This window comes from Tyto alba, unplaced genomic scaffold, assembly GCF_018691265.1.
Source record: "Tyto alba isolate M040663 unplaced genomic scaffold, T.alba_DEE_v4.0 Super-Scaffold_3, whole genome shotgun sequence".
NCBI classification, from domain to species: domain Eukaryota; kingdom Metazoa; phylum Chordata; class Aves; order Strigiformes; family Tytonidae; genus Tyto; species Tyto alba.
Window position 1 is genome coordinate 170,541 of NW_024881304.1, and position 25,360 is coordinate 195,900.

Below are 25,360 nucleotides of genomic sequence, written 5' to 3' on the forward strand. Positions count from 1 at the left end.
TACATACTGCGTAACTTCTAAAGAATCCATACCTAGCTACTAGTCTGCTTTTCTTTTAGAGGTTTTTAAAATACCTATAGCAAAAGCTATGGATCTTGGGTAATTCAAGATACACATGTTGAAGGCTGTAAAATATCAGATGCACTAACAAAGTAATGGAAGAGTGATCAATCTTTGCACATTGTAGTAATTGAAAATAGCTCATGTTCTCAGTAACAGGGAAATTTAATAGTAGTCAGTAGTTTTATATGTATTATCATGTTTCCATTGTCCCATTATATTTTGATAATAGTGGTTATCTTGGTATCTCATTGACTTTATTACCTTGTGCCTTCAAAGCACTGTATGGAGCTTGGTGATCCAGTTTCTCAAAGAGTAGCAAAACAGTGTACTAATAGAACTTAGTTAAAAATATTCTTTCAAGGTTTCCTACATCTTGCATAAGGACTTCTAAGGCCTGTTTGCACAGGTGCACAATACTGTTTTTTTCTCTGAGGTGACCAAATTTAAGTATCTCTTGATATCACATGAATGATACTAAAAAGAAAAACAAACCAAACATCAAACAAAAAAAACCCTTAGAAAGCATATCAGAACTTTAAACAATTGGTATCGTTACTCTTAACTATTAAAAACGCAAGCTAGAAGTGGCAACCCATTCAAGTCCACTGCAACTGGAAGGCTCTAGCTAGAAACTACTTTGTCTACTTGGATTTGTCTGACTTGATTTATACCCTTTTGAACCTTTTTATTCACAGGCCAAATACCCCAACATTGTGGCCCTTCCGGAAGGAGTGCTGGGAGATTATATAATTCTAAGGAGCCCCAAACTTTCTGGGTAAGCCAATAGATACATTTCTTGATTTATGTAGATAAAGGATTGTGAAATGCATATTGGCAACCTAGACATAATCGGTCCGCTTGAAAATTAAGTCACTCTTTGCTTTATAACGCCTACTAAACACAGAGTTTTACATCTAAACAGTTTTGCTCTAAACACAGTGTGTTCCATTTTAGGGCTATAACCACACATTAAAAACACTGGAGAAAAAACAAAAAGCCCCAAAAATCTATGTCCAGGCCACGTGCACGTGGCCTTGTTAGATAAGTCAATTATATTGCTGCCCTGTGCAGCCAGTCTTTTAAAAAGCTAGGTGGGAAAAAATAAATGGCTTTAGCAGGCTTTTAATTTGGATTTTAAGAAAAAAAAATCTATGACTATCTTGGTTTTGGAAGCTCGTATAACAAAGAGTCTAAATTCAAAGTTTGGGAATGTGGGATGCATCTTCCCTCTCTTGCATCAGAGAACATGTTGGATTCACCTGGATTTGTTCCATCTCGGTTTTCTTTCTGCATTATGTGACCGGGGGACCGGGTGGCTGAGGCCAGCATCGCTCCTGCTGTGCAAGCGTGGGCCGTGGTAGAGCTGTGAAGGAGCTTTTTAGCTTTTTCCCTTCCCACAGGGCAGGGCAGGGCAGGGGTGGCAGCCTGTCACTTACAGCTCCTGCTTCCTCCTGCTGCAGGAGGCGTGATGATCACAAGTCACCGAAGGAAAGCACAGCTCCTTGGGTGTCTCACCATGACAGAATGGAAAGGAAGTTGCAGTTACCCTGGTACTGAGGGGAAGTGTAGCTGTATTTTTCCATTGTTTTGGAAGGCAATGGGTTAGATGGAGGGGATCTGTTCGCTGCTAGTTAGTATTACTATTCTACCACATGCTGGGTTTGTTTGGGCTCCCTGCTAGACATGTTCTGGTAGGTTTGGGGTTTTAAACAGAGTTAAAAAAATCCTAGAAGTTTCATGTAAGACAATATAATTATCACCATCAGGAATTCCTTAAGGACCAAGAAAAGTCACTATTTTGTGAAGGGACCATTCCCTTCTCCTATTACATCTTCATTATAACATGCACTAATTTATATGGAAACAACAGGTAATGAAGCAGAGCTCCCTCCAGCATATTTATTTGTGGAACTAGCAACTAACAGATCATGCTGTCTCAGCCCTGGGGTGCCAGATCTGCTGCTTTAAAACCAAGTGATTTAACCTGGTCTTGCTGCAATGAAGTGTTGTTAGACCATCAGTTTGAAAATAAACTCCTTATTTTACAGTTTCTCTTCATGCTGGAGGTGCCAAGTTCCATTACACATTCTCTCTCCCCCCACTATCATGAAATACAAGAATTTAACAATCATTTCAGTGGGTTGGTAGAGAATACACTTGCCTATTAATTTGTTTGCAAAATGACAGAACAAGCTGTGCAGATTCTTGAAGGATTTTTAACAACAAAGTGGCAAAAAGCTGACAAATCCTACTTAAAGGAAACTTTTAAATCATGATTGGTCAAACAGTAGTGAGAAAGGGAACTTCCTCCTTACAATGACTTGTTATCATGCAGATGGGCTTTGGCTGAGGAAAGCCTTCCTTGCCGTAAGGGATGACCCTAAAAGCAGGGCAGGGGATACAAAATGCAGTGAAACAGCTGGGGTGTTACAAAGCAGCAAATCTACAATGAATGTCGTTCTAGAGCAATTCGTGGGTGCTTGACTGCAGACTCTTCCCTGCAGAAGCCAAAGGCTTAATTATTCACTTAGTAGGGTGTAGGCATCTCACTGTCAAAGCTGGAAATAAGCATTAGCCTTGCAACCACACCAAAACAACTCTTGAAGGAGTAATGATGCTTAAGATTTTTTTTTTTTTTTTTTTTAAGTTAAAAGCAAATAAATGCAGGAATCTAGGCCTTGGATATATTTGTCCCTGTGCATTATTTTGAAAAGGCCATGAATGATATTGGGGTGGACTTTATTCCAGACTGAGAGCATCGCAATTGATGCAAACGTTTCTTCTGCAAGGACCTCCCTCCCTTTCAGACTGTGCTGGGGGGGCAGGGGGATGCCAGCTTTTGTTTTCTCTCTGTCTTACTTTTTACCACTGCACTCTGGGAACTTACCATTCACAACAGACACAGGCAAGAACCAGGGGAAAACGTCCTTCAGGTTGAAAATTTGAAAATTTCCTCAGCTCAAACAGAAGCGTTTTTGGTTCCCAGATACAGAGATCAGCAAGTTGCATTACCTGAGGTGAATTCTGTTTAAGAGTAGTGAGTGTGAACCTCCCAAGTACTGCACTTTCTGCTTTGAAGGAACCTTAAAGACAGTTGCCTAGTTACCCCTTAACTAACTTCTCTGTGCACATGATGCAGGTTTGAATTAATGGTTGTTTGGAAGATACGTATAGATGAAGAAGGGAGAACTACACCTGTTCTGGACCTCCTGACTAAAGTACCGGAGCAAGGTAATGTCATTCACCCCAGAGACCATTTCTGAGATTTCGAGCACAACACCCATCCCCTTTTTGGCCAACATAACTAGATAAAATGGAAATACACCTTGCAGAGGACAACGAGGCCAAGAAATCCCAATTTAGCAAACAGCTAAGCTTTACCTCCTGTATAGTTTAAAAGGGTTTACGAAACGTCTTCCTCTTCTAGACAGCAGCCAGCCTCTTTCATCCCAAAATGCAACACTGACAGCCACTTTCAATAGTAGTGCAACTGTTTGAAAATTAATGTTAATAATCGGTACGTTTTTTTTTTTTTGCAGTCTTGGATCTGAAGACAGCAGCTATTGAAAATGCACCCGCCGGCTTCCGAAGCATGCTGCTTCTGTTTGGGATTGAGTCAGCCATTGAGAATCTGATCAAAGTGGTTGCCTTGCAAAAATGAATACCAGCGTGACTTACAACAGGTAGCAATTTCAAAAGTAGTTTTAATTAAGATATTGTGTTACACAGTCTATAATTTTATTGAATATAAACATTAAGTTATTTTCCATTTAGAAACCATACTCATAAAACATGCTATCTGTACAATTATGGCACGTTATATATAAATTGTCATGACATGAAAATAAATACAGCCATTTAAATACAAAAATGCCAAATAAAATAGTTACATGTACAGAGTGATTTCATTATAAATTTATCTTTCTGAATCATTAATGTACCAGAGTGGTTTATCTTCTTAACATTTTCTAGATACCTGGAAAGTGTTAAAAGATCATGCACTGTCAAAATCAAGTCCATAAAAATCCATTTCATTTCACAGCTCTGTAAAAGTACAGTGATCTTAAAATGACAAGAGAACAGTAAGAGACTCCTAGAACAAAGAGTTAAATAGTTTTGTTGTTAACTTAGGGTGGAAGTAGACAGTTTGAGGATTTCAAAGACAGACATAGTATGCTTTAAAAAAATGTAAGTGCTGAGTAGAGACAGCATTAAACTAACCAAGAAAGGACCACTCCACCTCTGCAGGGAGATGGATGAGTTAACCACTGCTCACTGCAGCACTTCCTTGTGATTTCCTCTTAGGGGGATATTCTAGTAAGTAACACATTATAAAAGCATCACATTTCATACATTCATCCCTGAAGAAACAAAACAGATTAGACTGATGTCTTGTAATCTTCCTTCACTTCCACCACCTGTACCATTAGCTCACCTGTGAACCCTCCGCCTTCCTCGCCAGCCCCTGCCCTGCCCCTGGCAGCCCAGCAGGCTGGGCAGCCACAGGCACTGCCCTGGGAATCAAGGGGCCAAACCCGCCAGCTGCGGGCTCTCACGTGATGCCAAGAGATTCCCTTTTCAAGTCCACAGCTGCTCTAACCCTGCAAGCTGTACAACTGCCTGCTCCGTTTATAAGTGATGACAAAACTTCATGGCAATGGTGAAATAGGTGGAAAAAAATCAAGAACTAAAGCAACGGTATGTTTATATACCATAATTTTAATAATCTACTATTTGACCACTGAAATAAGCCTCTTACTGTTCTGGTAGGTCAGGAACAACTGACAGATGAGACTGGTTTCTGTGAGAATCTACTGCTGAGCAATGCCAGAGATTAAGTTTTGATGAACAGCAACTCTCTAATAAAATATCTTGTTAGATAGACCTGATTTCAAGTTTGGAATCCAGTAGACAGGCAAAATTCATTGCTACTTCATCCACTAGCACGTTCCTGATTTAGCCAGTTTTGTGTAACTTTTAGCTCCTCTTTGTGTGAAAATTAAACTGTTTGGTCAGCACATACACTTTACCCACATTTCATATGCAAGTAGAAGTTACAGCATAAAAACCTGACAACTTTCCAGCTGGGGATAGTCCCTCCTTCCTCCCCTTGCCTTACAGGTGGAGGATTTCTGGATTTAAAATCAGTGCTCTCCCTCCCCCCGCTCCCCGGTTCTCTTTGGAAAGAAGGGGTCGTTGATTACCAACCACTGTCGACTACCAGCTTATTGCACAGTTGTAGTATCACATTTCAGTGAGAGCAGCCCACCCTGCCCACGAAGGAAGGCACACTGGCCACCGCGACACTGCTGCCACGGGTCACACGGCCGAGCCCTGCTGCTGCCTGAGGGCTGATATGTTCTTGTTCCTGTTTCTTCCCTGAGTTGTGCCAATAGACAGGGGTTTCTGGTTTTGCTTTTGGAATTGCAGGTAAAATGGAACAATTCAAACATTATATTGAGAACCCAATATAAATTTTTCAAATATTTTTAAAATATTTTTTCAATGTTAACCTACACTGTTTGGAAAACCATGGCCTGTAAGCACACATGGTATCCAGGTAGCAGCAGTTCCCGATAGCTGGATCAGTGTCTCTGCGCATTTCAGGGTCTGTGATCCCCAAGATAGGGGAGAAGTGGCTGTAGATTTTATCGTACTACCCGCAGTTTTGAATGTATCCTCAGTCTCCAACTCAGGAACTTCCTTGACGATAGCTTTTACTGCACCAGCTCACAAGATTTCAGCTGCACACACCAATGTTTACACAGTAAAGCCATTATTAAATTGCTGAAGTAGTGACACAAGCTTAGCTCATGAGAAGGTGCCCCCCTGCACCTCCAGCCAATCAGACACTGTCACCTTTTTTGTGTGTCACTTAAGAACGAGCCTGAAAGCTGCTCATGCTACACAGTATGAGGGATATCAGTGAAATAATGCCAACGTTTGACACCATCTGAGAGACCTGAAATAATCTGTAAAACTCAGAATATATTATTCTTATAGCTCAATTTAAATTAGGTAAAAGCAAGCTGTGGTTTCACCTTCAATAGCAGCATAAAATGTATAGAAAGTAAAAGTCCAGTATGTCAGACGAGTTAAGCCCAGCTATCACATAAAACTCAAAGACGCTTACCTTTAACCCTTTTCACTTTGCTTCAGAAGCTTTAGGTAGATACCAAGGTGAGCACAAAACTCCTGGAGGCAGCCTGGTGTTCTTAACCTCATGCATTCGTACTGAAGCGTTCTGCAGTAACACGGCAGGTCCACAGATTGGCAACACTTGAGTAGCCACTTCAGTTTTATTGTCAGTGGACTTAATGCTAAAGTTTTCTGTTAGGTTGTGTCAGAGTTCCCCTCTTCCTATCAGGTGTGAGTGAGACTCAAAGCACGAGCTCCAAGGCGATTCTCTTGTTAGTAACTAGGCTTTCTACATTAGTGCAATACTTCAGGAAACCTTTAATTCTGTGCTCTTTCAATTCTAAGGAAGTAGATTTTTAGTATTAATTTGATCTGTCCTCTAGTTCCAAGATATGGCACATTATCTGTTCTGTCATATTAAATACATTCATTAAGGTTATATAGCAAATGCATGTTTTAGTGCTATCCCATGTCTTTGAAAAGGCATACCAATTAGGAATAATTTCTTAAAGCAAAAACATTCACAGCTGAAAAATGCACTGAACACAATAGAAAAAAAAAAAAATCACCATAATTGTATTCCGTTAATCTTTCACTTTCTAATGTGTTTGAATAAAAATAACCTTAAGGAAACGGTTACACTTTGTGGAGAACTAATGTGCAGTCTTCATTTTCCTTGAAGAGATTGGACATAACTGGGTCATCTTTGGCCTGTACATTCTTCAAATAATAGTTCACTATCTTGCCATCAAGTTTGTACTGATGCGGAATGCTTTCGTAGGGTTTTAGATCGAGGTCCAGGACAGAAACGGAAAAGGTGAATCTTGATTTGGATGTCAGTACCACAGGTCTTTGCTCAGAGCTGGAAAATAAAACCATATTGCACAGCTGAGTCCCTGAAGTCAACAGTTCTTATTTGTGTAGCCCGCATCCCCTTGCAAAAGTGACTCTAATGTTTATCTTAGGCTCCCATAAAAGTTCTAAGAAAATAAACTTCAGCTAATGTAGCATTTCGGAAAGTACAGCTCCAGCTTAACCAGTCTTAAAGTGAACTTGCTGGTGCCTCTTCCAGTTGTTTTTCTTTCAGCTTCCACACAGCTTAAGTCAAAACATTACTCTCAGTTCCAGTGTCTTCATATTTAGTAAATCTAATCTGTTTCTAGGCAGTATGTGTACAAACCAACAGCCTTAGTAACTAACAGAAGTGGGAAGAATCACTGGAACTCCTATACTTAGGTGCAAGGTAATTCAAATTTAGTATCAGAACTAGTGTCCAAGCATAGTAAAGGATCCAGGACTTAATACAGTCATCTCCATCATCAACATGTTCAAGAAGTGCAGGACAAGTGCAGAAAACAATACTCTCTAAAAATAACAAGGCTTTGATAAAGGAAACTCCCCTACCCAAAAGCGGACTATTATTGCTGACACAAGTCAAAATGGGTAATATTGTGGCAAAGCTAAAGATGTCACCTCTTGATTGCTGCCATGGTTTTATTCTAATTAGGCAGTTAAAGGCAAGTCATCTTGAAAAATCTCTCGTGAGGCAGAAAAATTCTACCTGGTTAAAACCACGTACATCTACTACAAACAGTCAATTCAAATTTCAAGAAGGGAGTAAATATAAAACCTTAACCCTTTTTATTAACTTAAAACTCTTCAGAAACAGACATTTGTCCCAAATGTCTTAAATCAGAACTCTGCCTGCTCACACCAAATATGAGAGGACACCTCCTCTACCCCCAAAAAAGCAACAACAGCAAACACCAAAAAAGAAAGAAACAACCCACTCCTTTTAAAAAGTGACTTGAATTGACTGAACTGTGCAAACATATCTCCAGTTTCTAAACGCGGAGGAGTCATGCGGAAGCAGGTGTCTCTTACCACTCATCTTGTAGACAGGGTGAAAGGGCAATCATGATGGAGCAGTCCTTAGCAGTCATTGCTATTCTGTACTGCTGCACCTGTACAACACAAAAATAATATAAGTTTTCTCTTATATCAGCCTTTAGTACAGCACACTGCTCTTACGAAAGGCATTACTACACCCAGTGTATTTGTATGTTGGTACTTTAAGAGCTGGAAACGCTCTGTGTGACAGATGGTTAGCAGGAGCAAGTGGTTTTACAGCATCCTATATAAGAATCGTGGGGTTTTTTTCCTACAGATACTTTTCTCGAAGGCCAGACAGCACCAGTTCTCACACGTGCTTCCTCAGTCTATAAAGGAAACAAGCAGCTTCACTCTGCTCTCAGGATCTGGTGCTAAACGTGTTTGGTCTTAACTGCTTCTGCCGTAGGTACCCCATGGCACAGTTCAGAACCTGACAACCCGCGGTGACACTAACGCCAGAGCTTTCCTAACAGTGACAGACTAAACGACCTTCAACAGCGTGCGCAGGAGAAGTACCTTTGTTAATGCAAATGCTACTGTCCCATCATCTTCAGTCGAAAGATCTAGCAGCTTCTCGTAAAATGCTTCATTGTAAGGTCCATCTATCTGTAATGTACTTCTAAATAAATTTTAAAAGAAGATTTACAAGCAGCCAAGATGATTTACTGGTTTTCAGTGAGATCTTTCATCAGCAGCCCAGATACTCAGATTACAACAAACAAACAATAAACATGGCAACAGGTTAATATCCAGAGATCTAACACGGTGACCAGTCCCCGTTATTCTCATATCATTCAAGATTTGCTGCTTTTTAGGATTTGAGTTGGGTTTTTTTAAAAAGATGAATCATTTTTAATCAACTGCCACCTGTGTATCACTACAAGAACAGTATTTTTTGCAAAAATGAGTAAGTTTCAAAATTTGTAACTGTTTGCAGAACTCCCAGAAGCCTTGCTGCAAACAGCGGGGGTACACAAGGCTTTGACAAGGCCCGGCTCTGCCCCCACCTCCATGGTGTGTGCAAACACAGGGGTGGTTTGTTTGGTCTCCTTCCTTCCCATCTTAAATACCTGACCTGCTGCAATGCTGAACCCCCAAAAGCGGGGTTTGCAGTGCACAAACACCCCACAGATGGAAGAATACTTTTTCAAATTATTTGTTTAATAACGTATAAATAGACAAGCAAGTGATTTAGGCAGAGCTTAAGCCAAGCCCTTGCCCAGAAGAAAACCCTTCGAGTCCAAAGAGCTGAAGGAGCACTGGCAGCGACATCTTGCAAGTGAAGCTGGAGTGCCCTCGTGTGAGCAACGGCAGAATTACAGGCAAGTTACAGCCAGAGAATGCAAGCAGCATCCAAAGCAAGGCTCTTCATAGCAATTATTCTTGCAACTAATAAGCTTTGAAAACAAGTGTAGCAGCTTACAGTGCCCAGCGTTTATTCACCGGGCAAGAAATACCCAAAGAGAACGATTCCTGTGGCTCGGGTATGATTTGGTCACTAGTGACGTGGGTCACAGTCGGGCACTGGGAGCTGATCTCACACGAGAAGGGCAGGCTGGACAGCGGCAGGCGCTGGCCCTCACCCGCTCCCGCCTTCTGTAAGATCTCACAGGCACAGGCTGGACTGCGGCTATCAAATCTGGGGTTTTTAAGGGCAGGTTGTAGGCAGGCCTTTATAGACTTGAGAATGACTGTGAAAGCAGCTCTATTACTGCAGACACAGTCCTAGCCCTGGTAGTACTGAAGGCAGGAAAAACCAACCACCCTTTTTTCCTCCATCCTTCCTCAGATGCACAACACCCACTACTACAGAACGGGGCGTTTTTCTCTCTTGCCCTGTTGTGAACTTCCCATAATCATTACTTAAAAATTCAGGCCCAAGTGACTGACATCAAAACTTTAACAATAAAACTCATCTTTTATGTTATCTGGCATTTCAAGTTAGAAATTCAGAATATGCAACACCACGAAGGAAGGTTGTACACAACAAAACAAGGGAAAGAGTCTGCACAGAACCAATCCTGTCCGCACGCCTACGTAATCAGAACTGAAGAGAAAAAACATCCAGTCTTACCTTTCTTCAGGAAATTCCTCTAAGTACTGTTCAATTCTACTGTACAAAGGATAGAGTCCTTCAATATCCAGCATGTCAAGCATCTGAGCCTGAAGGGTTTTATAAAGGAGACAACCCCTCGGTAAGCCAGAGCTTTCCAATTTATGTTTACCTAGAAGAAAATGTATTTTCAAATAAGACAGACATGAGTGTTGTCTTTGCTTCATTTTGCCATTACATGTGCTTGCTCACAAAGCAAACCCAAATGCTCCTCAGACCAATCATGGGTGGGGTGGGGGAACCCCAAAACACCTCAGTTTCCAAACACTAAACATGCCAGGTCCGTGTACTTACCTGCACATTTAAACAGCACGTATATCACTGCAGAATAAACCACTTGGTACACAACTCTATAAATTATTGAAAAAAATAAACCACCAAACCCCACATTTCTGTAAGGCAGCTCTTTCTCCGACACAATACAACAAAACCAACCAGCAATGAAAAAGATCCTCCTCAAAAACAGAGCGCTTTACAGAACTTGCACTGAGGAATTAAGATTATTTACAGTTTTTCAACTCTCACTTCCCATTCCTTTTTCCTCCAGCATTCCATACCTGTCTCTTTACCAGGAGTGAAGTAGTACAGAAAAGAAAATGAGCTACACCCTAGCTGGTGAGAGCTGCCAGGAAGAGCAGGGAAAGGCAAGGAACAGGTGCCATGGTACAAACCAACCACAGCAGCCAGACTTCATCACACACAACGTAAGAATTCCCCACTCATTTGAAATACCCACAGTGGTTATCAGCTCAAACTGCTACTCCCTTCCATTTTTCCTCTACCACTGTCTGAATTTACTTCTATCCCTGTCAGTAGGCACAGGGCTAAAAGTGTTCGCTACAAGGTTATATTAAAAACAATTATCTAGCAGTTATGCAACTCAAAATTCATTTTTTAAATGTCAAACTCCACTGTTTCCATTCTCACATCAGTGTTAAATAGCAAATGAGAGGCAAAGACCCAAATCGTTACACGATAACAGTTAATTACTGACAACACTCAAGAAATTATTTCTTACCATTTCTTACTAGCTCCTTATTAAAAGCACTTGCTTCACAGTAGCTTCTTCCTTGTGAAACGGGAACTGTCTTCATATCACCTGCCCTGCAGGCATCGGTACTACTTAGTAGCGTCATAGTTATAACATGGATTAGTTCTTTAACAATTGTCCTTGTACAGTGTGGTCCACTGACCAGCCCATTGGAAGGAAAAAAGAAAGGTTTTAAGTGACAAGCAAGTTCGTTCCAGTCAGACACACAGTCCTGGTCATCTTTACAGCCATAAATTAGTTCCCCGTTCTGCAAATTAAAAAAAAAAAAAAAAAAAAAAAAAAAATAGTTTAGGCACTTCCTGAAATCCAGTTACTCAGTTACTCATACTTGGCTAAAGCATCAGATTTAGTATTTTAAGACATATAGCAGAGAAAAGTGTATTAGTTTAACAGTCTGCATACAAATACAGCTCCAATCTCTTACAAATTTGCCCTCTTAAGTTTAATCAGACACAACAGGTAACAACCTTTAAATTAGGACCAAAAAGCCCATTTAAATCAAGTGCTACTTTCCCAACATAATCAACTGCAAGTAGTCAGAACAATAAAAGTGAACCAATACTTAGCGCAGTTTCCTATCACTTCTTTCTGAACAATATCAACAGTGAAAAAGCACCATGTGAAACAACTTGCTTTCAAAAGCCAGACTGACAAACGGAAGGCTATAAAAAGGGACAGAAAAGGTGTGATAGTTACCTGAACTAATAGAAAAAACAGGGCTGTTCATACAGGTTTAATTCAAATAGTTGGTTTAATACTAGAAATAAATTGTCGGGAATCTTATTTTGTAGAATTAATCTGAAAATCTGCATAACCCATCAGTTATTGCTTTCTATTTTTCCTACTTTAATGCCATAGAAACGGTAACTTTTTACTTCCTCGAGTGAGGCACGCTGTGCATTTGGCCTGCATGAGTGCTGTAATTAAAAAAAAAAAAATTATTTGCAGCAACATGCAAAGTTCTCTGTCTTCTTCCTCCTGACGAAGCACATAACATTGTAAAACTTTCATCATCTTTAAAAGTCATTTTCTATTGGTTGTTCCTTGGCAAGTCTTTCAGACTACTTAGTTGTGGGAAATTATTATTTACCTGCCCTAACTTGAAACCTAACTAAGAATTTTCCTGTTTTCTTCTTTTGGTGGGGTCCGATAGGGATGGTGCTGATCAGGCAGGTTTGAAGGAGGATCCTGACTGTTCAGAGATGCTGAAGTCAAATTGTTTAAAAGCCAAGGCAAGAAAAGGAAGCAGAGAGATTTGATTGCTTACCTTAAATATTTTCAAGTTGTTCTGTGCCTCCTGTAATAAGCTCTTCAAAGCAAAGTGCATTCTCTGTTTATTTCTAGGGAAAAAAAAATAATTCAACAATGTTTTATCACAGCCTTTAGATGTTTACACCCGTGCCCAGAAGGCTCTGCGGAATCAGAAGTGGGCACCTCCAGTGAACACGCCCATTGAGTATGTTACTCAGGCTGAAGTCACTGCAAAGACAAAGTGACTGCTTGTAATTAGAGCTTCAAATCTGAGTAAACTAATCAGCTCTTAGGTTTAATGTTACATAGCAAAAGGCACAGGTACATTAATAAGCAACTCTGATTCCTGAAATAGGTGTAGAGAGATACACAGCAGCAGAAACATTCACCGTAAAAGTCAGACAAGCAGGTGTTGGTCATCCTTAATACTACAGTGAAAGTCAAAATAATCTGAGAGAAATCTGTAACACAGATTTTTTTTCTGGCAAAACCCCAGAATCAAGTTACACACTTCCTTACCCTGAGAACAGATCCAGTGGGCAATATTTACTTGGTCGCTTCCATTTTCCGTTCGCTACCTGTGAAAACCCACAGCACTACTGTTAATCGCTCTTACTAGAATAACTGCTCAGTTTTTTTAGTAGCCAGGTGTGTGGCACTAACATCCTGTCTTCAAAAGTCCCATGACGTTTAAAACCCTTCGAATGCAAATTTCATCATGACTGCTATAGGTCTTCTAGTCATATTTGGCTCAAGTCACTCAAATTGCATTCACAAGTGGAAAGCACGGAGAAAGGTCACGTTGAATTACAGTAAGTCAGAGTTACATGATTTCAGACACATAATGGACATTAGTGAAATGAATTCCATATGTGACATGCCACTACAAGTTACAGAACACCACCATGCATTTGGTGAGCTGTACTTGGAAAGAAATTTGACATTGGAGTTCACCCAATCAGCATTACCAGTCCTCAAAGACTAATACTATATTTGTTTGCTTCCAGCTTCCCACAGAACTGGTTCCATCTCTCACTAAACAGATTCACACCCAGCAACTCAGATGTGTATCCACCTACTATCTTTAGTCATACCAGAGATTTAAGCAAGTTTCAACAGGGAAGCAAGACTGGAATAGCAAATAAAGCACAGAACAGTCAAAGGAAAGCAGGATGACAGAAAAAAAATAAAGTTTACCTTAAGATGCTGATGCATACAGTAACGACACACTTTGTGCTTTATCTCCTGTGAAATATGGCTGGAAAAAGGAATGAAGCCACACTTTGGCTAAAACAAACAAATAAACAAAGGTTATAAATATAAATGTATTTCTTTATATAAATAAAAGGGCACATAATATGCAACTCTTCCCAATAAAAAGAAAATAAAAGAAGTCAACATCCAACATTTAAAATCTGTATATTATTCCCAATTATTTTACTGTCCTCACTTAAGAAATCAGGACACACAAAACTGCTGTGGTCTACAAAAATGCTTAGTAATACCCGGGAATTCCCCAAGTTTCGAAAGGTCAGGAATTGGAAAAGGGAGGGGGATGTTTCATCCTATGGGTCACAGTGAAAGCGGCGAGCTCTGCCTAAGCCCACTGCTGCGTTCAGGGGAAAGCGCTCTGGGTCAGTATATACTTAAAAAATGCAAACAAACCCCCCCCCCGAAGGATCCTCTCCTCGTCAGTACCTTAATCTCTATGCAGAGGATAGGCCGGTGCTCCACAAAACGATAGGTCTGCAGCCTGGTGAGATTAGGAAGGCACATTGCATAACCACTGAGAGTGTCCATATCTTTATCACAGCGAGACTCTGAGGAAAGCAATAAAAAAAACCCAGCACAAGCAAATGAGGTGTGTGGATGTTTCTTTTACTCTGTAGTTGTCTCGTTCACCAGGTGGGGGAGTAGGCACAAACTTAGAAAGACAGGACACGGTTCAGCAGGCTGTAGCACTTAGGCACTTGCATAAATTTGCCCTCCCCATTATTGACATGTGTTTTCAGTGTCCTCAAAACCGCGACGGGCATACAGAGTGGCCCAAGAGCTGCTTTTCGTGGCCAGCTGATCCCGAGAGAGGGAGGCCTGAAGCAGCAAGGGAGGGCGTTCCACTGGCCGGCAGCGGGTAAAGAGACTTACTACTGTATTCAAAGATGTGATCTCATGTTTGCTCACTGAAACTGCATGAACTACCAGCCCTCATTCAAGTCAAGAGGAATCTGTGAAAACTGGCAGGAATATCATAAACTGTTCAGGAGGAAGTGTAAATCTGAACAGAACCTGCAAGTGGCTTCACTCAACTCCTTTGTCTGAATGCAGCCTCCTAGCCACCCCAGCGTTCACACCAAAATAATACATAGGTGAAAAGGACCAGAGAAGGAACAAAAGTTAGCTTTCCCCTCCTCACAAGCTCACAACTTAAAACAAGAATTTCCTTTGCTAAGGCCACCCTTTTAAAAACAGCATTTTTACTAGATTCCAGATTAACAATCCTGAGAAGAAATGGAGTACCAAAACAGTTTCAAACTAAGATTAAGAGGCCTTACGGAGATAAAGCCTTTAAATAACCTCCCTCCACACGCATCCTTTGGGACAGAGAGAGGTCTGCTAGATTTTAAGTCAAATTTAACAAGAATATACACTGCTAGATTCTCGAGTACCTGTGTTACTAAAGAGACATACAGAATACATATGTTGTTATAGTTTCCATTGCTAAGAAAAATGTCCATTCTGAAAAATACATTGCAACTGAAAAAACAAAAAACCACCAGAAACTGAAGCCTCATTAGGCGTCAGCCTGCAATTACATGCTGTACTTCACTAGGATGAGCAAGAAGAAACCTTTCTCCAACAAAATGCTGGGGTTTGCTTTTTCTAAACCTAAGCAAAAGTACATCCACATTCAGCTGAAAGCCACTTGCCAACTCAGACCCAGAAAACTGAAGTATTAGAGAATTTCCTTTGTAAGTGAGACAGGCTTACATGAAAGGTAACATTAGAGGAAATTCTTTTCTTGAGACTTAAAAAAAAAATCCTGTTAAAAATGAACAGTGAGATTTCCTGTTGTAAAGCACTTGGACAGCTCCTCACACCATTTATTCCTCTGAAGAAAACCCCAGGAGCTGCAGACACAAAATTTAACTTTAAGAAATAAAACTAAATTCTATCATTCACTTCTACCAGATCATCATGGATTTTGTGACTTATTAGACACTATTTGCTTTTCTTGCTGGTTTCCGGCACTGTAGAACCGTTTCTCAAAGGTGAGGACAAGTCTACAATAAAGAGTGTCCTGTGCTCACTATATGTAAATTAATTCAATTTTTTCGTGGATCAAAGGCATCAAAGTACGGGCTACAGTACTTTGGTTTAATGCCACATTCTCCTACAAGGAACTTTGCTAAAACAGGAGTTTCTGGCTGAATGTTTGAGAACAGAGGATGAACATATCATCAGGGACATCTTCTCTTTGCCCATTTTAGAGCTTACACCTCACTGCACACATAGCCCGGTGTCGTTGGTGAACTTGCTGAGGGTGCACTCGATCCACTGCCCGTGTCATTGACAAAGACGTTAAACAGCGCTGGGCCCAGCACCGCCCCCTGAGGAACCCAACTCGTCACCACTCTCCACTTGGACATTGAGTTGTTGACCACAACTCTTTGAGTGCGACCACCCAGCCAATTCCTTATCCACCGAGTGGTCCACCCATCAAATCCATGTCTCTCCAATTCAGAGACAAGGATGTTGGGTGGGACAGTGTCAAATGCTTTGCACAAGTCCCAGCAGATGCAACAACGACACCAAATTCTGTAGCACTTCACAATGAATGTGTCAGAGATTGCCAAGCTTCGAGTCTTGCAGCACATTCCATGAAGTTTCACAAGGTCAATGCACCCTGGTCCCCTTCAATCCCCACCCTGTCCAAGGGGACTAGAAAAACCTACTTGCACCTCACCTCTGGATAGGGACCCCAGAGCACCATGTGTGAGCTGGCAGAAATCAAGCACAGCCCCATATCCCAGAGATGCTCATGGAACTGTAAGGCAGCACAGCTGTAGCGCTGCAACCCCTGGCGATGAGATGTGCCCGGCTATCAGGAAAGCAATATGAGAAGCCAGAACATTGGGTTGTGCACTGCTTCACTGCTATGACTCATAAGATGCGAGATGCTTAGCCCCAAGTGAAATAATAACATCGAAAACAAGACAAGCTAGTGTGAAGTTTCTGAAACTGTCTTCCTTCCAAAGCTCTGCTGCACAGCCCAGGAGAAAAAAAATGATGGAATTGAAACAATTATTTCAGGATACATCTTTCACCTCCCCCCACTGACCTTCGTAAAGGATGCCACAGCAAAGCGAAAGCTTGCTCAAGAATTAACACACAGAGGCTTACAGAGGATCCCTTTCCCCAATTTAATTAAATTAATATCAGATGCAACCTTCAAATCTAGAACACACCCATTTTTTCACAACAAATTTTCATCTTGTCATTGTCTGAATATTGAAAAATGTTTCCTCATATTCTGAGGTATGATGCTTTTTTACTTTATTATAAAGGAAAATGCTTTACAGCTTGAGGAAGGCCTCTTTCTAATGCTATCCCTGGCACTTACCTGGCCTCTCTGGCTGAATCTTTACACAGAGCTGTCTTACGAAGTCTAAAGGCAGTTGAATAATTTCCTATTAAAAAAACAAAAAAAAAAAAACAAACAACAGTAAAAAAGAAAACATATTTCAACACAAAAATTAATACCCACTTTGAGAATCTTAAAACGGAACACCATAGTTCAGTGGATGTTAACAACAGTGCACTAAACTGTACAGTCAGCAGCTTCTCCCTCTGATTAACCATCCATATGAAGACCTGTACCTGCAATCCCATGCAATACTCTGCTATGAATACCAAGAGCTAATTTAAATAAATGCATCAAAAAGAGCGCTTTCAGTGGATGTTTAATGTGCATGAAGCAGCCTGCATCATTTTGTCCTTTTCACAAATGAAAGGTCCCGTTTCATCCCGTCCCATGTCTCACATCCCACCCTTCCAAGGCAGAACTGTATTAACTCAAGTTCCAGGAGAAGGTATAACTTTTCCGCTCTGGTATCTGGCGTTCAGTTAACCAGATCCGGCCACCCTGAAGAACAGAGTGGCAAGGAAAAAGGTTACCTCTGACTGCACAGAAACCTAGACAATTCACATGAACCAGATTTCTCCCCTTGTTTCGCAGCTCGTCCAAAAATTTCTCTCTCTCGCACCTCACGCCTTATGCAGGGCAAAGAGGTGACCACTCTTCTTGTTATTATCTTGAAATAGCTCAAACCACACAGAACAATCCAATCATCTCAGCAGCACAGGGCAGGATCTTTGTTCTGATCCAAATGCTCCATGTGTGTGTGCACACGTATGTTGCTCAGAAATATCTACAAACTCTATTAATTTGTTTTACTGGCATTCAGTGGTCCCCAAAATACTTCAGTGTTTACAATGCATAAGCCATTTATTTTAAGAATAAAGTATTTACCCCATGGTGAACATAGTTCTCCCCAAAGAACTGCTTCATGACATGTTTTCCAAAGTCTACAATGTTTTGCAGATGGTGTAGTATTTCCTCAGAAGTCTGGAAGACAGAAACATGGTAATTTAACTATGAAATACATGATAAACAACACTCAAGAATACATACACATACTAGTCAATGATTTGGCAAAATAGCTTAATTGCTCTACTGAATTTGGTAGATCGGTACACATGGAAATTAAACAGACACATGAAACGTGTGCTACTTTTGCTTCCCTACTGCTGCCTGAGGCTGGGATAAGAGGAACAGTCAGAAGTGATTCTTAAGTGCTAGGGGAAAAAAGACAGGGAAAATGAAAAAAGTTGAAGAGGGGAAGATCTACTGCTCAAGATCTACTCTGTCTTTGACCATTATTCTTAAAAGAGCTCAAAGAACTACAATATTCAAAAGAGACACACAGCATGCCTTCTTACCAACAGGTGAAGTGGAGGAGGGGCTTTGAGTGTTATAAAATATGTCACCTGGAGGTTTGGAAGATAATGGCCACAAAGACTGAGCCACCTCACAAACCTCTACATGAACAGGTAGGGAATTTGCCATCTGTCCTGAATCCTGCCACAGACAATGGAAAATCTTACTATAATGTCATCTTCCGTTAATTTTATGTTATGTGTCTGTAAGGAAACACCAAAGTTCTTCTACAAGACAAAAATTCCAAGCTAGGTAGAAACAAAGCTAAATGAGTAATGGAAGCAGGACGGTGACATTAGCACAGTCTGACTTTGACAGACCTCTGCTCGTTGAAGAGGTAGCAGAGAAGCTTTACAACAACTTTATCCCATTCCCAGCACTCCAGCATACTCTGGTTCTCTCTGCACAGTATTTTACTGTTACAACAGACAATCTCCAAGCTCTTGCGTCCTTTTGTAACACAAAACTTTTCTGGAAAAACACTACTTTGCCTACCACTATACACTATAAAGCACTGAACCACATAGCTTTACTCTTGGCAGTCAATTAACAGTGGAGGATGAGAAAGTGCAATGCACGTGTCCAACTTAGAAAATCAGAGGGGAAAAACAGCATGCACTGGAGGAAAAGGAAAAAAAAAAAAAAAAAAACAAACACAAACACAAGCAGAGTAAGAGAAAATAAAATGCTAGGGGGGCAACACTCAGATAATGACAAAGCCTAGAGAAAGGAGGAAAGACCACATTTAATACAAATTAAAAATGTTTATAGGTAAAAGGAGATTGGCACTAATCAGGCACTCTTACTAACTTTGTTTTATAATACTGTCACAATAGGCAGATGTTTTTCCCCACCAGAAGGATTTGTTAGCTAACAAACTTACACAAATTGTGTGGGACTGAGGAAGATTAGTTTGTAACCCAGGTCTGCTAAGACTACATGGCGAGTTTAATACTCTTCCTCTAGCAGGATTCATCTTCCAGACTGAGGCAGCGATTCACAATACTGCAATATGCTTTACAAAATTAAAAGTCACTACCATAATATACATTACTACACACTTAGTTCATTAACATGCCATACTACACACTGTTACTTCAGTACGCAAAGCACCAGCCAAAAAATCCAATCCTTTGCAGCAAGTAGGAAAACCTCAATTTTTTTCAAAGCACTTACATATCATTTCCATCATTCTATAAAGGCCAGTACAGCTCTTTAAAATGCTTGGCATATTGTGTGTGGAGTTGTTTCTCAGAACGGCTCTCCCTGCCTCCTTTTGAGCACGCCAAAATAAGCTTGGAGTCTCTTCACAACAGGCAATCTTCCACTGCTTGAGTCTTAGAACAAAACACACACTACGATGCCCAAATAACTTTCTCAATTGCGGTCATCTAGTCTGAAGAAGTGTATTTAAAAAAAAAAAATTACTAAGAGTCAACAAGATGTGTGAGCAGGCCACCCACACGGGTATGCCAAAGGATATTTTACAGCAGCGTTGCTCGATCTGCACTTGCCAGGAAGACCAGTGCCCCCATCACCAGCGTGGAACACGCCAAGGCCCATCGGAGGGGCCTGCTGGCAGCCCCCACTCCTTCCCTTCTCCCGACCAGAGGACAGAGGGCAGCGAGCCCACCGCCACTGGGGCAACCCCCGCTCCCCGCCCCTGCTCTGCCCAGCCACTGCAACCACGCTGTACCCCTCTTCACTTATGTTTTGCTTGTTCCAGGCTGGGGAAGAAATTGTTGCTTTGCAAAGGGGAAACCTCCCAGCAATTTCAAACATCAGTTGTTATAGTATCTTCCTCTCCTCATGAAATGGGAAACAGCAATTCTGAGCACATACTATATAGCAAAAACTTCAATTTATGTACAGATTTCTGCCCTTTTAATGACAGCATAACCCTTTCTTTAACTTATACAAATTCTGAATGGTGAAAAGGAATGTTACATCATCTCATACAGTAACAAAAATCTCTGCTATTTCCCACTTACAGATTATTCTTACCAGGTTTGCTGACATACACAGTACTCACAAGCTTTTTTCAAACACACACATATATATGTGTAGGTATACACCCACGTATCAGAAAATAAGCATTTCAAAAAATCAAGGCATTCACTGCTACTACTACATGGAAAGACACACCAGCTGAAAAGATCAATACAGCTTCAAAATTACAAACCAAGCTTATGACACCTGCTCACCTCCTTTTAAGAGCAAGTGTATTTGATATACTCTGAACAAGAAACAACTAACAGGCTACTGGACCACCACCTTTGAACATTACAAAACCACTAAGTTGAAAAGCTTTTGAAAGACCCGTCATTACTGCCAGCAAAACACCAAGACTCAAATAGGTTCTACAAAATAAGAAGGCCAAAAAAAAAAAAATTACTCATGCAGAACACGTGTATACTAAAATTAGCAATATGCAACTCATTCCACAAGTCCTGACACTTGATTTTCTACTCAAGAAATGCAAGCCCCAGAGTTACGTTATTGGAGTATTTTTCATTGAAACACTGAACTATAACAATAACATTACAATTTGCAATAACACTTCCTTGTTTAACTACTAGATCATCTAGTCCCAAATCCATAACCAAACATTATAAATACAAAGCAGCGTCCTTTGGTTTTTCCAAAGTAATTAAGCAGAAGAGACCAAGACACATTTGTCCACATCTGAATTTCAGCACACATCGTACTAGAAAATATTTTGCTTCAACTGTTTCTTTCAGAGCTGTTTATATTGGATAAGCTACAATGTCATACACAGATATATAATACTTTCTATCCTAACTCATGTTGTACTAGTTAGGAATACAGATTACACCTAAGGAACATTTTCTCCTCTACAGCTGTCATGTTGCTACATCCAAAGTTGTCCCAAAACTGATTCTCCAGGACTTGTTTACAGATCCAAAGATAAAATATTTAGTCTTCCATTCTGCTCCAAGAAAAACTGATCCTTTAAAGAAATCAATCACCAGAATAATTAAATGTATTCAAATTACATAATCTTCTATTTAGAGGGCAAAGGCAAAGGAAATTGTGTATCATAAAATCCACAGGATCACAATACAAGGCAAATGCAGAATGCTGGAGCTGCCCACAAGCCAGCTTTCCTCAAAACGTAACAGAGAAGTTTGCCTTGGTAGCACACATTTACCAACTGGGAGCATGAACTGAGAGAGACACTGTTTGAAACGCCTTCAGAGGTACACGCCGCCACCGCCTGCATCCACAAACAGCCTTTTTGCTGTTAGAATTGTAAGAAGAGAAGCGTGCCTGTCTGGGGCAACTCAGACTGGAAGTTTTCTAACAGTTTCTAAAAAGCAGACTGCCGGTGCTTCATCAGCTACAGCCCACAGGAATACCTACTGCGATCTATCTCTATGCTTGGTAAGGCTCTGAGCAATTTTACCAGTCTGATTACACGGGGGAAAAAAACATTCAAGAACCTGACCAGCGTTCAGATACTAGCAGAACACCACGCCCAGGAGATTTTTCTTCTTGTGTTTCACTATCCCAATCTAAAAAACTATATGCCTGCCAAAGCAGTCCACAGAAGTATTATCAACTTCAACACTGTGGTGGGTAACTGAAAAGTCACTTCCTGGCTTCCTTTGCAACTGTGTCATACTTTGTCAATTTTTTAAAAATAACTACTATGGAACAATCTCTTCAGACTTTTTTTTTTTTAAAAAAAAAAAAAAAAGGAAAAAAGCTGGTGCTCAGTGTTTTGTTTTCTTAAATAAATGGCAACAGACTGACTTTTTACTTAAACTTGTGGTCTAATTCTCCCCTGATATACTGAAAATTGAGATAGGCACTGGTTTTCTTTCTTCCAATCCACTGGGTTCTCCCCTTTTCTTGTAAAAACTCTGAACATTATCTTGAACTACTACAGAAGCACAGGATACATTTTTGAAACCCTGCCATTATAAGCAGATTAAAAACTTATTTGAATCATACTTTAGTTTTACCAGACTTCTTTTTTCAAGTAAAATAGTAGCAAAAAGGCCATCAATACTCATAGGTACACTGCATTCATGGGTTTTACCTTCCTCTGCTTTCCTCTAATCTACGTTAGAAACTTCTCTTTTGTCCCTTGTTAAACTGAACGCATTTCACATTCATCTTCTTGATAAAAAACAAAATGCCCTTCCTATATACTTACTTTACATTCATCCTTGGTCCTTTTTTCCTAAAATTAAGCACTCCCTCCACCAGCTCTCAGTATAGCTGTAATGCTTTTTGTATTTCTTCGTCATGAGAACAGTCTGTCACTGAACCTTACAAAGCCATGGCTCAGAAGCTGCTGTAACTCAAGCCATTCCCTGCACCTCTCGGGTAACACACACTAAACACTACTCGTGAGGTTGAGGAAATGGCAGAATTTGAACCTCCTGCCTCTTGGGCTCTCTTTTTTTTTTCCTTGGAGCACTGTGCACTTCACTTTTGCCCTCCACCTTTGGTTCTCTATCATTTTTTATCCCTATTAAAGCAAATATAAGGTAAATTGTTTCAGTTCCTTCTTGAGCAGAAAAATCTTCTGCCATAGTCTAAGAAACTGGAAGTGTCTGTCCTGCCATGTTCTTTTTTCAACTGACAGCACACTCAAATCACCCGTTGACAAAGGCTATTCTGTGAATATTACATATTTTTGTCCCAGTTCCATGGCTTTTTAGCTACTGAATAGGTAGTCAACAGCAGACCTTTATCATGATGCCACTCTTGTGCTGTTCCTCTTCTGTCCCACCTAGCAGCAGTCAGTAAAACTGTCGTTTCCTCCTCAGCATCACCACTCTCTCCTATGTTGGTATGCAACATTAACATGTTCTGTGTTGTCACAGCTATCCTTACAGAGCCATACCTTCTACGCATTGCAGTCTGACAATGTCCAGCACAGAGGTCTTGATATCAGCAGTCACATAATCTTAGTTACGCAAGAGGACCTCAAATTTCCTCCCTGTTGCCAAAACTCCTGAAACACAGGCACGTTTCAAAACATCCCCTCATTCTTACTCCTATCAGTCACAAATCTTTCACAGGTTTCCTGTTTCTCCTCAGACTGGTTATTAGCTTACCTGGGGGCTTTTATCAACAGCACATGTTGAATCTTACCTTATTCTGGTTGGGGGGGGACTTCAAAAACCGCAGCACCACACAGCGCTAAAGAAAGATAAGAAAGAATATGGTTTCATTAGCATTTAAGTACATCACGATTGTCCGATTCCCCAATCTACCTCATCTGAGAAATTAAGGAAAAAAAAAAAAAAAAAAAGGCAAGATAGGCATTTTAGATGGTTATTTTGCTCAACTTGAAATCAAATACATGAATGTCTGTTCCCAGGTTTGCTATCACTTTAACAAGGCAGCCACTCTGCGCTTCCAGTCACCAAGTGTAATAAGGGAAACACTCCCTTAGTTTATAGCTCTGCTCTGAAAATCTGGTAAAACATAGTATCAAACACACAAACAGAAAAATACCCTATCATTTTTGCACCAAAGGTCTTTGGGGAAAAAAAATGCAAGACCCACTTAGATATCATCTGCTTAATATTACCAGCACAGCATTAGAAAATATTAAGGAGACATTTATCAGTTACCAGCAGTAGCTACACAGCTCTACTTATAAACACTAAAACCTGCTACTTCTAAACTTCCAAAAAGTAAACATATAACACTGGGACAAATGCAGCAGGTCTGAAAATATTTTACCTTTTTAAAAAAAAAAAGTTTGTAATTTTTACAACTTCTATCAAATTTTGTAACAATTTTAAAACCCTCGTATTTTCGAAGTACACAAATTCTAAAAACTTCCTCAGCCTTTATTTTTAAGAGTTCAAATAAAAATATTTTGTAAATGATTGAAGTAAATTAGGCCCTTCTCGTTAAGCCTATTAAGACAGTGTCTTCATTCACAGAAGTCACCTGAAGTATCTTTCTCTCAATAAAACTTTGCTGAAAATAACCATTACACTCGGTAAACAGACTTTTTACACTACAGTCAAATTTTGACATTGTATTAAGGAACCTGCAGATTTACTAAGCAAAGCAACACATAGCCCTGCCTCAGATTAGTCAGTCTACATATCTGATTCTCAGGATATTTACTCCCATTGAGGTACTTCAGCCTATTCAGATAAGATGCGGGTAAAAACAACTGGCCACCAGAGCAGGGAGAGAACAGCTGTTTTCTGGAGTTACCTCTTAGTCACTCAGTGTCTCCCGGGCCTTTTCTAGACATACCAAAAAAGATTGCATTCTGTTTAAAGCATTACCAAAAAAGTGCTAACGCTCTGATTCCCTCACAAAAATAATGCAGACAAAATGTCATAGTTACACTTCAGATTTATGGAATTTAAGCTTTTTCCCTAACAAATTACTTGCCATTAAAAACCTCCCATAACATGACAGCACGAGATACATTCCGTATTTCAGGGCTGAAAGCTGTCCCTGGACAGTGCTGAGTGGGAGGGAACTGAAGTTATCTTCACTTACTAACATGTAGAGAACGAACAGGAATAGAAAAGCAAAACAGATGACAACTGTAATCCAAAATACTAACAAAACAAGATCCGGATTCAGACATTGCTAGTGAAACCCATAAACAGCCACTTCAATATCTAAGAAGTCTCAAGTCAGCATCTCATAGTTCACCCACATCTGGAAAAGACTCTCAAGTGAAAGGATACTTTGGTGAATTTTGATTTAACTTGTTCTGCAAGATCTAAACGGCATGAGTGTCACAACAACAAAATAGATAAACTCAACACTCATCACAATCACCTGGATTTGACAAGAATTCTGGGTGACACTTTCTCTTTTTCTCCCATTGTGACAT

At 40.3% G+C, this 25,360-nt stretch overlaps 2 protein-coding genes across 3 annotated transcripts in view; one reads left to right on the forward strand and one right to left on the reverse strand.

The window, feature by feature from the left end:
• Positions 1–8,588, forward strand: part of LOC104369327 (centromere protein P) — a 149,635-nt gene extending 141,047 nt beyond the window's left edge. Inside the window, exons 7-10 of one of the 2 annotated variants that reach the window (XM_042799752.1) lie at positions 759–838; positions 3,203–3,294; positions 3,603–3,746; positions 8,501–8,588. In XM_042799752.1, the coding sequence (XP_042655686.1) occupies positions 759–838; positions 3,203–3,294; positions 3,603–3,724 (294 nt within the window). In that variant the 3' untranslated portion in view covers positions 3,725–3,746; positions 8,501–8,588. Of the gene's footprint in view, positions 1–758; positions 839–3,202; positions 3,295–3,602; positions 3,947–8,500 lie in introns of those variants that run through there. The other variant, XM_042799751.1, reaches the window with a different exon arrangement.
• IPPK (inositol-pentakisphosphate 2-kinase) overlaps positions 3,750–25,360 on the reverse strand; it is a 34,512-nt gene continuing 12,901 nt past the window's right edge. The window contains exons 2-13 of the mRNA XM_042799747.1: positions 23,638–23,685; positions 18,040–18,135; positions 17,131–17,197; positions 14,208–14,329; positions 13,707–13,796; positions 13,029–13,087; positions 12,526–12,598; positions 11,226–11,505; positions 10,169–10,319; positions 8,611–8,713; positions 8,086–8,165; positions 3,750–7,063 (exon numbers count right to left, since the gene is read on the reverse strand). Of these exons, the coding sequence (XP_042655681.1) occupies positions 6,838–7,063; positions 8,086–8,165; positions 8,611–8,713; positions 10,169–10,319; positions 11,226–11,505; positions 12,526–12,598; positions 13,029–13,087; positions 13,707–13,796; positions 14,208–14,329; positions 17,131–17,197; positions 18,040–18,135; positions 23,638–23,685 (1,395 nt within the window). The 3' untranslated portion in view covers positions 3,750–6,837. The remainder of the gene's footprint in view (positions 7,064–8,085; positions 8,166–8,610; positions 8,714–10,168; positions 10,320–11,225; positions 11,506–12,525; positions 12,599–13,028; positions 13,088–13,706; positions 13,797–14,207; positions 14,330–17,130; positions 17,198–18,039; positions 18,136–23,637; positions 23,686–25,360) is intronic.